General features: G+C 40.5%; 1 protein-coding gene across 1 annotated transcript in view; it reads left to right on the top strand.

The window, feature by feature from the left end:
- Positions 1–14,024, top strand: part of POLR1A (polymerase (RNA) I polypeptide A, 194kDa) — a gene marked incomplete at its 5' end in the record, with an annotated part of 28,554 nt that overhangs the window by 7,473 nt on the left and 7,057 nt on the right. Inside the window, 14 exons of the mRNA XM_009572757.1 lie at positions 11–154; positions 596–779; positions 2,767–2,849; positions 2,964–3,122; positions 3,455–3,553; positions 4,983–5,135; positions 5,328–5,410; positions 6,157–6,322; positions 6,846–7,067; positions 9,138–9,352; positions 10,002–10,169; positions 11,113–11,248; positions 12,259–12,416; positions 13,362–13,476. Of these exons, the coding sequence (XP_009571052.1) occupies positions 11–154; positions 596–779; positions 2,767–2,849; positions 2,964–3,122; positions 3,455–3,553; positions 4,983–5,135; positions 5,328–5,410; positions 6,157–6,322; positions 6,846–7,067; positions 9,138–9,352; positions 10,002–10,169; positions 11,113–11,248; positions 12,259–12,416; positions 13,362–13,476 (2,085 nt within the window). The remainder of the gene's footprint in view (positions 1–10; positions 155–595; positions 780–2,766; positions 2,850–2,963; positions 3,123–3,454; positions 3,554–4,982; positions 5,136–5,327; positions 5,411–6,156; positions 6,323–6,845; positions 7,068–9,137; positions 9,353–10,001; positions 10,170–11,112; positions 11,249–12,258; positions 12,417–13,361; positions 13,477–14,024) is intronic.

Here is a 14,024-nt window from a genome sequence, read left to right as displayed (position 1 = left end):
TTCTTTATAGGTTGTTTCTACATTGTTAATAAACATCATTCCAGAAAACCACGTCCCACTGAATTTGACTGGGAAAGCTAAGATTGGTGGAAGAGCCTGGGTAAAGGGACCTGCAAACAGGTGTCTAAATCTTGATTCCATGTGTGAGTCTCAGGTATGCTGGGGCAGCAACTCTGGGCTGTATTGTAATAAAATTGTGTATACCGTAGAGGAATGGGAAGGGAAGCAGACGGATGACAAAGTTAAAAACAGATATTCAGCAGCAGTTACTGCCAGAAGGTGGTGATTAGAGGATAGGCTTGTGGTCAGGAAAAACACTGTTCTGATACTGACTGATACAGATTCCATCTGGTTTTGTTAGACCATGTGTCTTCATTGTTTGACTTTATAGGTGGAAAATTACAGATGGTGTTAGAAGTTTTATTTCTGCTGTAAATTTTGGAACTTTAGATAATCTGACCATATTTAACTTCACCAATATGAGGGCTTTTAAAACTTAAACCTGTTTTCATGTAGATTACACAGAAAAACCTGTAGAGATCATAGTAAAATCAAAATTTCTGTTTTCCTAAATAGCTGTGTTTTTATTTTTCAGGTTATTATTAGAAGTGGGGAATTACTGTGTGGAGTCTTGGACAAAGCTCACTTTGGCAGCTCTGCCTATGGTCTGGTCCACTGTTGCTATGAAATCTATGGGGGTAAAACCAGTGGGAAAGTGCTAACATGTCTAGGACGCCTCTTTACCGCTTATTTGCAGCTGTACAGGGGATTTACAATGGGTGAGTAACACAAGGACTAATTCACCGGTGCTGTAGTGCAGCACCTCTCGAGATAGAAAACAGACATTGTTGGGCATAATACATGCTAAGAGTTCTGTAAATAAAATTTTGCAAGACTGTCCTTGAGCAGGATGGCTGTTTGCCAGCCTTTTTTCTGGTCTCTTTTGTTCTGGTTGGTGCATAGCTGGCCTTCTAAGCATAAAAAGAAAGTATGAGTATGTCCATCAAGTTCTTTCTTCTGTCCTGCCTAGTCAAAGTGTACACAGTCTAAATGTCTTGTGTTGAAATTTTGTTTAGATCAAAACCTCCTGTGAGTCTTTGTTATTTTTACTTCTCTGAAAAAGGATTGTTGCATAGAAACCGGAACAACTGATAAAGCGAGATGGAAGAACTTTGACGGGTTGTTAATCAAGTCTTGCATATCTCATTCTACTGTAAACCTTTTGGTAAATGTTTGACTTTCATTACAGCTTTGCAAACTCATACAAAAATGCACTTGGCTCGCAATAAAAAGTTGACCCTTACAGTACTCCCTTTTCTTGCAGTAGTTGAAATATTTCAAATTACCATGTAGAGGTTTACAAGATGTTTTTATACTAAAGTATATAGCAGCAGGAAGGTTTAAATTGGCTTTTATCTGAAGGCACAGTATGATCACTTAAGAGTTACGTAGACACAGTCAACTGGTAGACAGCAGTAGTGAGGAACCAACAGACTGCTGTGAGCCAAGGAAAAGGGAAGGAGATCTTTTGAAGTTAGGAAGGTGATTAATTGACTCTAAGACACAGAAAATATGTCTTGAGAGCCAGGGTGCAAAAACTGGGTAGGCAAAGATAATGAGCCTGGGATCACTAGATAATTAAAACATCAGAAAAAGAGAAGTGGGACTGGAACAGGAGTCTGGGACTTGATGAAGATGAGATGATTCGGTACTGAGCAAAATGAGACTTTGGGGTTAGACGAATAAGGTTCAGGAGAAGGGGACAAAGTAGAAGAGGCAAGGTTGTAATGGGAAAAGGAGAGCAGAACGAGTGAGGATAGAGGTACATGTGGTGGGCCATAGGCCTCTTTGTGTGTGTGTAAATGTGTGTGTAACTCACTAGTAAAGGGAACACTTTACTATGTCCCCCTAGAACTGCTGTACATGTAGCCTGGGAAGAACCTCCAGAGGTGATCTAATGCAGCTCCCTGCTCAAAGCAAGTCCTGCCAGATGAGCTTGCACAGCGTTGTGTCCGGTCAAGTTGTGAATATCTCCAGGAGTGATGATTGTACCACCTCTCTGGGTCCCTGTGCCAGCATTTGATCATATACGTTGTCAAAATTTTTTTCCTTTTCAAGAAAATTTTGTTTCCTTGTATCTCTAAAAGACAAACGAGCACATCTTTCAGCCTCTCCTCATCCATCACGTGCTCCAGCCATTTTAGTGACTTTTGTAGGACTTCTTAAAAATAGCCTACAGGAAGGAGTTTGGGTTCCAACCTTTGATTTGTTCTAAATTGTTGTTCTCCTGGTCCTGTCATCACAAGGGTCTGCGTCTTTAGTTTACCTTTTTAAAACTAGGAAATGACAGATGCTCCAAAGGTCAGCTAATAGGAACTTGGAAGTGGATGGAAGAGAAAAAAGTTTGATGTGGCTGGCCTGTAACATGTTTGTTTGTGTGCAAGTGCACCAATTAAGATTTTTTATAGATACTATTGAAGTTAAGAATTCTTAAGTTAGGGAGCTGATTTTGCACCCTTAATGCTTAGCTTAGCTGATGTTGCATGTTTTGTTGACAGCCTATGCCTTCTCCCTCAAAAAGCCACTCAGATTTTTTTTTTTCTTGTCAAACTGCAATTAGCCTGATTTTAACAGTTAATTGTAATCTTTAATTGTGACTTTCTTTCCCAGCTCTTTGCTCTCAAAATCCCTGACACCACATGTAGATCCTTCCTCAATTCTTTTTCAGTTTAGATCATTATGTGCTCTGTCTCTCTTCTTTAACAGGGATTGAAGATATTTTGGTTAAACCTGAAGCAGACCACAAAAGACAAAAAATCATTGAAAAGTCAAGCCAGCATGGTATTGAAGTAAGTCTGTCTTGCAGAATTCTGGCCCCTTCCCCCCAGTTAAAAAATTTTGAAATGCTGCCCTATCTAATCATGCCTGCTTAGCACCTAAAACCCCCCATGTTTTACTTTCAGGCTGTTAGAGCTGCTCTTAATTTGCCAGAAACTGCATCACGTGAGGAGGTCCAAGGGAAATGGCAGGATGCCCATCTCTGCAAAGACCAGAGGGATTTTAACATGGTTGATCTGAAATTCAAGGAGGAAGTAAACAGTTACAACAACGAAGTTAACAAGGTTGGCATCGAGGCATCTGTGTATACTAATCTTGTTTGGAGACATTCTTATTAAGTTAATTTAATGTTCATGAGGGCTGCCTGACTGTTCTGGAGGCTGAAGCTTTCCATCTGTCCCCAGCATGAGGCTTCACATACTGCCTTGCCAGTGCACCTCAACCTTGTCCTCCGTAAATGAGAAAGTGGCTTAATATTCAAGATGCTTTTAAAATTATAAACAGGAATGATCGTGGTCAGTCGTGCTTTCACTTTTTTAAAGCCTTCAACAGGAATTGCTTTGGTTTATTAATAACAGTTTGGTTTTGTTCTCTTCACCCCATCATGACTCTTTAGGTTTGTATGCCCCTTGGTCTCCACAGGAGCTTTCCGGAGAACAATTTGCAATTGATGGTACAGTCAGGAGCCAAAGGATCCACTGTAAATACAATGCAGGTAATGACAGCTAGAATACATAGCAGCTGCATGTGTTGGTTGTCCTAGAATGCAAGCTATTGAGAAGCTCTTGTGCGGATATCTGATATCAAAGCAAGATTTTTATTCTGGGCTTTGGGAGTGGAGGTCTTTGGCCTAGAAAATTTTAGAAGAATGTAATAAGGACCTCAGTGGGTGATGGAGGAGAGTCAATGTTTATTATAACCTTCTATTTTTGAATCAGTTCTTAGTACGATAGAATTTATAGAAACAGCAGACCTTCTTGTTCAAAGGAATGCTGCAGATTGTACAAACAAACCTACTGTAGGAGAAAGAACTTTTCCTGGCCTCTGTTGGAGACTGACCCCTCTGTTTCCTTCTTCCACTACTGAATAGGAAATCTTACTTTGATTTTGGTACAAATGGCAAGGGTGCTTTTTCATTTTGCCTTCTGCAACACAGACACCAAGCAAGAAACACTCTCTATAAAAAGCCCATTTAAAATTCTCTCTCTGCTGGGAGAGAATGATCAAAGCTCAAGAGAGGGGGGTTTTTTGTTCTGTTTTTAGTGCACTGTTGAGAGATGGTGAGGGTAATGTAGGGACCTAAAAAATATTTACAATATTTTAGATTCACATCTATTTGTATTAAAATAAACGTACAGAATGAGAATGGAAATGTTGAGGATGAGTCAGGGGGCTGCAATAACTTAAAAAGACCAGATGAGATCTACATGCCCCTGTACTTGGCCCTGGTGAGGCCACACCTCGAATACTGTGTTCGGTTTTGCGCCCCTCACTACAAGAAGGACACTGAGGTGCTGGAGCGTGTCCAGAGAAGGGCAACGAAGCTGGTGAAGGGCGTGGAGCACAAGTCTGATGAGAAGCGGCTGAGGGAACTGGGACTGTTTAGGCTGGAGAAGAGGAGGCTGCGGGGAGACCTCATCGCTCTCTACAGCTACCTGAAAGGAGGTTGTAGCGAGGTGGGGATCGGTCTCTTCTCCCAAGTAACCAGCGATAGGACAAGAGGAAATGGCCTCAAGTTGCGCCAGGGGAGGTTTAGATTGGTCATTAGGAAAAATTTCTTTACTGAAAGAGTGGTCAGGCCTTGGAACAGGCTGCCCAGGGAAGTGGTAGAGTCACCATTCCTGGAAGTATTTAAGACATGTAGATGTGGTGCTTAGGGACATGGTTTAGTGGGCATGGTGGTGTTGGGTTGACAGTTGGACTTGACAATTTTAGAGGTCTTTTCCAAACTTAATGATTCTATGATTCTATTCTGCTCATCAGTAGCAAGAACATTTAATGAACTTGTTAACATTTAGTTAAAGAACATTTAGTGAACTTTTTAATTTTTTTACTATGTTTTTCAAGAAAAATTGTTGGACTTAATGTGACGAAAAGAATTTGGATGGAAAAGTGGTATTTCCTTTTTTCCTGTCCACATTTAGATTTCTTGTTTGCTGGGCCAGATTGAGCTGGAAGGTCGAAGACCCTCACTGATGGCATCTGGCAAATCACTGCCATGTTTCCAGCCTTATGATTTTTCCCCTAGCTCAGGAGGATTTGTGACTGGCAGATTTCTCACTGGGATCAAACCTTCTGTAAGTTGAATACTGCTTGTACTTATACTGAAGGTTTTTTAGATCTTGATATTTTAATACAGAGTGTTTGCGATTATAGATGAATCGACTTTGTTCACACTATTTTCATATGTAGCTTTTGGGGAAGGTCATAAATTGCCAGTCTCAGTGTACTTCTCAGCAGAATGCTGATGGGATTGTGCTTATGTTTAGGAATTCTTCTTTCACTGCATGGCTGGCAGGGAAGGTCTCGTGGATACAGCTGTCAAAACTAGCCGTTCTGGGTACCTACAAAGGTAAGAGGGTTGTTTTAGAATTTAAGCCTTTAAAAGGTCCCTTGTTTGGTTGGTTGGAGGTTTTTTTGTTTGATTTTTTTTTTTTGTACAGTACTGTAGACTGGAAGAAGCACCTGTATTGCTTAGATTAACTTCAGTGTACTTGCTTTTTAGAAAAATGTTTACTGAGTGTTGAATGTTTGTTCTATGGCTGACTTTCTAGAGGACTAGATCAAGTGGAACTTTATCATCTTCAACTTGTCTCTGACACATAGCAACAGCAACTTTTCCTTTTGGAGAAATCTTTTTCCTGGTACAAGTAAAGATGTACAAATTCCAGGCAACTCTAGTTTTTCTTGGCCACATTGTGTGAGCCTCGTCTTCATTCAAGCAACACCTCCAGTATATAGAAGAAGATGGAACTTTGTAATTGTTTCAGAGTGGGGTGAGGGGTTCTGAAGAAGGGATGCCCCCTTCTTTCAGACAACTGTTTTAAGAGTGACAGCAGAAATAGAGAGTAATTTCATTTTAAGTCACTTCAGTCCAAGGAAACTGGAGGGACCAACATGCAGAAAGCTTTGCAATATCATTACACGTTTCACCTGTGTGTCGTGTCTGTATGATTTTTGGCGTCCAGAATTCCTGATCAGCCCTTAAGTGCACTTAAGACATGAATGAAAACCGTATTTTTCACTTTAGAGTTACATCATCCTTGTTGCTTTGTAGCCTCTTAACAGCGTTGGCTTTTTCTTTTTTCTTTGGAACAGGTGTATCATAAAACATTTGGAAGGACTGGTAGTTCAGTATGACTTGACTGTACGAGATAGTGATGGCAGCGTGGTGCAGTTTCTGTATGGAGAAGATGGACTTGATATCCCTAAAACTCAGTTCCTGCAACCTGAGCAGTTTCCTTTCATTGCAGAAAACTATGAGGTAGAACACCTGAATCTTAAGTATTTATATGGGGTGAAGGCGAAGACTGAAATGCACAGTTAACATCTGCCATATCTGTTAGGGATCCAGTGGCATAGTTGTTTCTCTCAGTCACTCTGACTAACCTACACTTTTATTTGCCATTGTTTTCAAAATATGGAAGTGAATCTTAAGTCTGTGGCATGATTTAAGCAGTCTCAATTTCAGCAGAGAACCAAGCGCTCTCCATATTCTCATCTATCCTAACTCTGCAGTTGGATTCAACACAGATGACTTTACTCTTCAGTCTGTCAAGTTTGATTAACTTCCTTTTACCAGTATCATCACTGGTTATTAAAGAATGGCAATGGTCATATAAAGAGAGAAGGGGTTTTGTCTCAGTTGGGTTCAAAACCAATTTTTAAAATTGTTTTACAGCAGCTGAACATTTTGAGTGGCAGCTGATGACCTTTTCAGTTTGCTTTGCATTTCTGCTACAGAGAGCATAGAGAGAAGAATAATCATACGGATAACTTTCTTGTAGGTAATCCAGAAGACAAACCATCTGGATGAAGCTTTAGCAAGGATGGAGTCTCACCAAGCTAACCAGCAGTTCAAAGCCATCAAAAAGTGGCGAGCCAGGCATCAAAACTCTGTGCGAAGAGAAGGAGGTTTTCTGATGTTTTCCCGAAAGAAAATGGCAAGTGTAAAAGCACAGATTCCAGGAGGAGAAATAAAAAACGGAAGAGATCCTGCTACTTTGCAGGTAACGCAGAAGCAGTTGAATTGACCGAGCCCTTTAAAAAAAGTTGCAGAATTCAGTGGTTTGTTGTTTTTTTGTTTTTCTTTTAATGGCTTTTTATAGAATCATAGAATCATTTAGGCTGGAAAACACCTTTAAGGTCATTGAGTCCAGCTGTTAACACTGCCAAGTCCACCACTAAACCATGTCCCTAAGCGCCACATCTACACGTCTTTTAAATACCTCCAGGGATGGTGACTCCACCACTTCCCTGGGCAGCCTGTTCCAATGCTTGGCAACCTTTTTGGTGAAGAAATTTTTCCTAATGTCCAATCTAAACCTCCCCTGGTGCAACTTGAGGCCATTTCCACTTGCCCTATCGCTTGTTACTTGGGAGAAGAGACCAACCCCCACCTCACTACAACCTCCTTTCAGGTAGTTGTGGAGAGCAGTAAGGTCTCCCCTCAGCCTCCTCTTCTCCAGCCTAAACAGTTCCAGTTCCCTCAGCCGTTCCTCATAAGACTTGTGCTCCAGACCCTTCACCAGCTTCGTTGCCCTCCTCTGGACACGCTCCAGCACCTCAATGTCCTTCTTGTAGTGAGGGGCCCAAAACTGAACACAGGATTCGAGGTGCGGCCTCACCAGTGCTGAGTACAGGGGCACGATCACCTCCTTACTCCTGCTGGTCACACTATTTCTGATACAGGCCAGGATGCCACCTGGGCCAAGTGTCCCGAAGTGTTTCACAGTCTTTTTGAAGGAATCGTATGTCAGCTGTGTGCGTGGTGAAGCTGAGATTCATTTCTTAAAGTCTGTGGGCCCTAGTGCTAGGGCAGAGGCCAAAAACTCTGAGGTAAAACTGGTTTTAGAAAACAGCCCATGTTTGTGGGTGGTTTTGGGGAATTGTTTTTGGCTGGTTTTTTTGGTGGTGGGTTGTTTTTTCATGTACACAGAGTAGATCTCTCTTGGATGGACAGGTAATCTGCTAGCTGGATGAGAGCCTGTCTAAATATGAAGATCAGAGGGCTGAGCCAGCCCTGCCTACTGTTTCAAAGAAGTACTCTTGCTTAAGCCTCTTGTACATCGGGGCAGTAATCTATATGTTATGGCTTCTAATGAAGATTGTATGTATGGACACAAAATGCAAACAGGTGCTGCTTCACACCCTTGCTTTCAGAAGGAATTTACCCTGGTAGAACGTGGACAGTTAGCATGAAACTCCAAGTTGAAGGTGTTGAGATATATAACTGTTAGCTTGTCTGCAAATGTTATGCCTAATCATGGTTCATTTATGAGTGACGCTGAATTTGTGTTGCTATTGGCACTTTTGATAACACTGAAAACAATTTGGCCTGAGGATTCATTCACTGTTTGTTTATTTTTTCATTTAGTAGATTAGGTAGATACAGATATATGTTTATCTCTGTCTAAGTATATTATAAAGCTCAGTGGACAGACTTCCATGTCACAAGCCAGTTCCTCCTTCATAAAAGAGCAAGGTGTGTAGAAGATACATTTAGCTCGTTTTCTGTGTTTTTTTTTTTTAAGTCGGTATTAACTTTTTCCTCTATTAAATGCAACATTTGAAACGTTGCTTGAAAGACTAGCAAACTGAAGAATAGAAGTAAAATGAATTAGCAAGCTACATTCAAGGTCTCTGCTGGACTATTGTGCTTGAATGTCTACAGCCGAAAATCAGAGAAGCTCCTTTGTCATGCCAGGTTTGGACGGGCGAGGTGGTAGTCAGCTAGAAGTAAAGATTCAAGTATGTCAAGGGGGTTCACTCCCAAGTTAAAATCATTCTTAGAAGGCTGTATTTCACTTCCGGAGTAGTTACTATATATCAATAACTGACTATTTCAAGCTTGTAAAGAACCTCGAAATCATTTGGGATCAAAAGTGTAAGTATCAGAAAATGGAGAATGCCGTATTTGTAGCTGAGTTGTTAGTTATGTGTTACATACACCCTGAAGTTACATGCAGGTGATCTTTGTCTCCTTAGCTATTGCTTGATTGCTAGTGAAAGCAGGGTTACTTGGTTTTGGTCTTATTGTGGATAAACCAGTCGGCTTAAAAATCTCCTCTTATTTTCAGTTATTGAAGATGTGGTATGAACTAGATGAGAAGAAACGAAGAAAGTATCTGAAGAAGACAAGTAAGTGTCCTGACCCAAGCCTTGGTGTTTGGCGTCCAGATACATACTTTGCGTCTGTTTCAGAAACATTTGAAAATGGAGTCATAGATTATATCAACAAATGGGAATCTGAGAGCAGACGAAGTTATATGCACTCAGCACTTTCTTCTGACAGGTAATAACTTCTGTGTCTTTACTTCTTTGCACTGAGCCGAAAAAAAACAACCCTAGTTTTGGACTGAATTTGCTAAAGATTAAAAGTCTTTATCAACTCTTGGTTTTGTTGTGACCTTTGTGAAACAAAGAAGTGGGTTTCAGAGTGATTCCTGAAAGCCAAGTGTGCTTAGTATGCACTGGAGAGGCCCTGGTTATCTGTTTCTTCCAAACCTGAATTTTCTGTGCTGCTAAGGGCTTTTGCTAAGGCTTTATGGAATAACAGCAGCGTGTTGCTGTCCCCCTACATAAAAAATAATACTTTACAGTAACAGTTAAAAATCAATATATGCTCTTGCCACACCTTGGAGTTTAGCGAGGCGGTTAAGATGAGCAAGTGAGAGTAAATAGACTCTCTTTTGACATTCGGGGAATTAGCAGCAGAACTAAAATATGGTTTGGCCAAGGCCCCAGTTCTGTGTTAGTGGGCTGTGTTTGTCAGACCAGATTAGAATAGACAATTTGACAGTTTCTGGACTGTATTTATCCATAAGCTACCAGGAGAAATTGGCTGGAAGAGGTAACTTTATTGAACTGAGCAATGTTGTAGTGTCTTCCGAGTTCTTTATTTTGTACTACATTGAGCTAAACCTCTTATTTCCTGTCTTCAGATTAAAGGATTTGTTGTACTTGAAGTGGCAGCGATCTCTTTGTGACCCAGGAGAAGCTGTGGGTCTTCTTGCAGCTCAGAGTATTGGGGAACCTTCCACACAGATGACTCTGAACACCTTCCACTTTGCTGGCAGAGGTGAAATGAATGTTACATTGGGTATTCCAAGGTGAGAAGATTGTGTTCTCAGTGGCTCCTGTGCCATTTTTTGGCACTTAGGTAATAGTGCTTCATCTCACTGTCAGGTATATGTGTAATCTTCAGGGCAAATGATCCTTCAGTTTAATTGTAAATTGCGCCTGTTCAGAACTATTTTAACGTTTTACAATTTTACAGTTGTTTTGGTTCATTTTCCAGATACAAAGTATCTGTGAAAGCCCCTTACTCTTACCTGGTGTATAGCAAATGGCTTATTTGTTTCTGTATTTTATTCAGTACGGTATAAGCCTACAGACATGGTGCTTTGCGAGTTTGCCCTCTGCCAACCTCTTCTTCGCCCTACTAACTTTTAAACCTATTTCTTCAACACACAAAATTTCACTGCAACTATGAAATCTTGCAGGTTTAGTATTATTATCACCTATGTAGAAAGAGATCTGTTTTATAGCAGCCAGGTTTCCCCTGGCTCTTCTGTGTGGTGACAGTGACTTTATCAGCGCACACGTGTTTACCAGCCAGTCATCCGCTTGTTCTGAATAACATGGGTGCTGACGCTGGCCTTGTGCGTATGTGTGTGATGCCTTAGGGCGGGAGACGGTTGTGTTCCTTCAGAGAAGCAGGGGAGGCAGAGAAGGTATGAGGAACATACCTTATGCATCTGCAGGAAACAGGCTTCATTAGTTCTGTTCTTGGAACAACTTATCATCATCTTTAGTCTCTTCCCATAGTTGGGGTGATAATCTAATTGAGGCAGTAGAGCTACTGTTGTGCTCTGCCTGATGAGGAACCAGAAAAGTGAAAAGGAGCAGTGCAATGGTAACCACAGCTCTTGATGCACATGGCTTCGGTGGAAGTGGCAGTTGCTGCTTGCTCCCTGATTAAATGAACTAGGTATTTATTTGATTGCATAGTGCTTTTATTGCTTAATTTGAAAGATCATTCTTTATTTAAAGGTTGCGGGAAATATTGATGGTAGCCAGTGCAAATATTAAAACGCCAACGATGAGTGTTCCTGTGTTCAATACCAAGAAAGCTCTCAAGAAGGTGAAACAACTTAAGAAACAGCTCACAAGAGTGTGCGTAGCTGAGGTGAGCCTCCTATTTAGTGTATCCTTCGAGAGTCTGCAAAACAAAATTGCCTATTTGAGCTCATCAGTTAGTCTGGCTTTGTAGCAGTTTCCATTTTTTAAGGATTACCTGTGGGTGCAAGATGAGAGGGTCTTTTCTTTTCACCTCTTGCATACTGAACCTGTTATATCTGCTAGGAAATGGAGCACTGAAAGGAATTGCAGTTACTGTGTCTGTATGAGACTTAAATTCAATTTAACCTATAGCATATTATCACAGGCTACAAACTCTCTATAAAACCTAAAGGGAGAGGGTAATAGTTCATACATAGCAGTAGTATAATGGCAGGGAGGCTTTATGTTTGCTGCCATAGCCTTGTTTGGTTTTTTTGTCAAGGTCATTTTTGTCACTCTTTAGAATTGGAGGGATTTTATTTTGTCTTTAAGATAGACAAGCTAACCTGGCTGTGACTGGCATGGTAGAGACCTTTCTGTTGGTTCCCCACCCTTTCCTAATCTCATACAAGTGGCTGTGCTCAATAGAAGCAGAATGTGTGGCTCCTTGGAGATGCAATATACTGAAGTCTGATGTACTCTGTGCACCCTCTCTTCCTAGAAGTGCAGTCTTTCTTGTGCTCTCCTGCATGCCCTACCCTCTTCTGTCTTACTCTTTCAAGTTGAAAGCAGCAAGGATAGAGTTAAGACTCAGCTCTGTGCTGAAATACTGTCATGCTCAATGAGCATGGGTTAGTAAAATGAAGCTGTTGGCCCACTAAGAACTGTAGTCTCTTGTGAAGGAGTCAGTGAGGCTGTTCTCCCAGTATTGTCTAAGTTAATTGTTGGGAGGAGTTTAAGCCAAAAAGAGTGCAGGAGGGTAGAGTCCTCTTCCCCCAGAGCTGCCACAAAGCCTCCAGAAAAGTTAGCCAGTTAGCCTTGTGTAATTCTGGTCTCATATGGAAAGCGTTGGAGTTGCAGGAAGGAAATGAAGTGTCTTCATCAAAGGAGTAACGTTCCTACTTGTGGCTTTTGTAGGTCTTGCAGAAAGTTGAGGTAGAGGAATCCCTGCATGTGAAGTGCAAGCAGAACAAACATCGTCTCTACAAAATCAAATTCCATTTCTTGCCCCATGAATATTACCGAGAGGAGAAGTGTGTGAAGCCCAGGGACATCTTGCACTTCATGGAAACAAGGTGAGTTTGCTTTCAGATACTTCAGTATTTGCTCTTCTTTTGCCTTTCCATGGTCTCTAAGGGTCGCTGGATGTTGTTTATTACTGCTGCTATGGCTTTCAGAGCAACAGCTTCTGCAGATGTGCTTGCAGAACATCTATGCGGTTGCTTTTTATGTCTTGAATAAAACTGTGGATCTGTGGCGCGGTGACAGTGCAGAATTGTATCAAGGCAGATCTTTCACATGTCTCTGATATATTCAGAGAAGAGCCATATAAGCAACATCTTATTCCTTATCTTTGGATGCTTAAGCATTTATTACCAGCAAAAATGTTTGAATATTTCAGGTATCCCTTGCTGCTCTCATTGAACAGAACTAAACCTTTTTTTTTTTTTTTCTTTGGTAAATAAATAAATCAGAAAAGGCTGGCTTTTTTTTTTCCCCTTTCTTTTTTTTCCCTGCTTCCTTCCCCATGTCTGGCCAAATTTGTGTAGTTAAAAGTAGAATATTTAATAAGAGTATTGAAAGCTATTTTTGTTTTGCAAAAAGGATTTCTTCTTCCTTCAGGCCACATGAGTTCAAGCTGGGTTACTTTATTTAATAATTTTGCTTGTGCTCATTGGTTTAAAAAAGAAAAAAGTCTAGTAGTAAATAAATAATCTCCTCTGAAGGTCAATGTGATGTGCAGATTTTATGTCCCGATGAGCTTATAATTTTAAGCTTTGGATGCATGGCTACCTCTATGATTGTAAGAGATGATACCAACCTTTTGATCCCTTCAGGAGTGGGAAGGGGACGAGAAGAAAAAATACTTGCCTTATCCTAGAAGTACTTTTGCATCCACCAGAGATTATGTCCTGTCATGAGTTGACTGGCTTCTTAAACAAAATAAATTAATTTTCTGACAACTTGAAATGACTGCAGTACTGCTGAGCTTTGACATTCTGCGTTGCTGCTTCTTTCAGGTTCTTTAAAATTTTTCTGGAAGCAATTAAAAGGAAGAATGCAAAGATGGCATCTTTTACTGAAGTCAGCACCCGGAAGGCAACTCGGAAAGATTTAGATGGTGACCAAGACAAGGTACAGAAAAACATTACCTGAAAAATGCCTCACTTTCTTTACCTGTTTTTGAGAACCAGAATTTGGAAAAGTTCACATTGTTTCAATGTGAACACGAAATGTGTCAATACTAAATTACTTCTTAAATATTTCCTTTATGCATAAACTGTCTTTGCATTCTCATAAAAATAACAAGGAAATTAAAGTTATTGTGTATTAAATCTTAATTTACTTAAGACTGTACTCTGAAAATACCTGTTTATTTTAGCTTCAGTGAGATAAAAACATATTACTCTCTGTCTGCTCCCAGATCAATGTCCTGTTGTAGCAGTGGTTGTCAAAACTTTGGGGAAGATCCTTTTTTTCATTGAAAGGCTTTTGCATGTACCTTCTGCCACCCCTCTCCCAACAAGGACTGTTGTATAAGCAGGGTGATAGCTTATCTATCTTGTAGACGTTCATCTTGTTTAATGTTAAAGTTATCATGAGTTGCAAGTTCATTATTTCTTTATAGTACTGGGCTTATAGAAATTAATTTGTTCTTAAACGTAGAACATTGAATAAGGGAT

The sequence above is a fragment of the Fulmarus glacialis genome, unplaced genomic scaffold (assembly GCF_000690835.1).
Source record: "Fulmarus glacialis isolate BGI_N327 unplaced genomic scaffold, ASM69083v1 scaffold37912, whole genome shotgun sequence".
Lineage (NCBI taxonomy): Eukaryota > Metazoa > Chordata > Aves > Procellariiformes > Procellariidae > Fulmarus > Fulmarus glacialis.
Note: the sequence above shows the minus strand (reverse complement) of the source record. Positions and strands in the feature narration are given on the sequence as shown.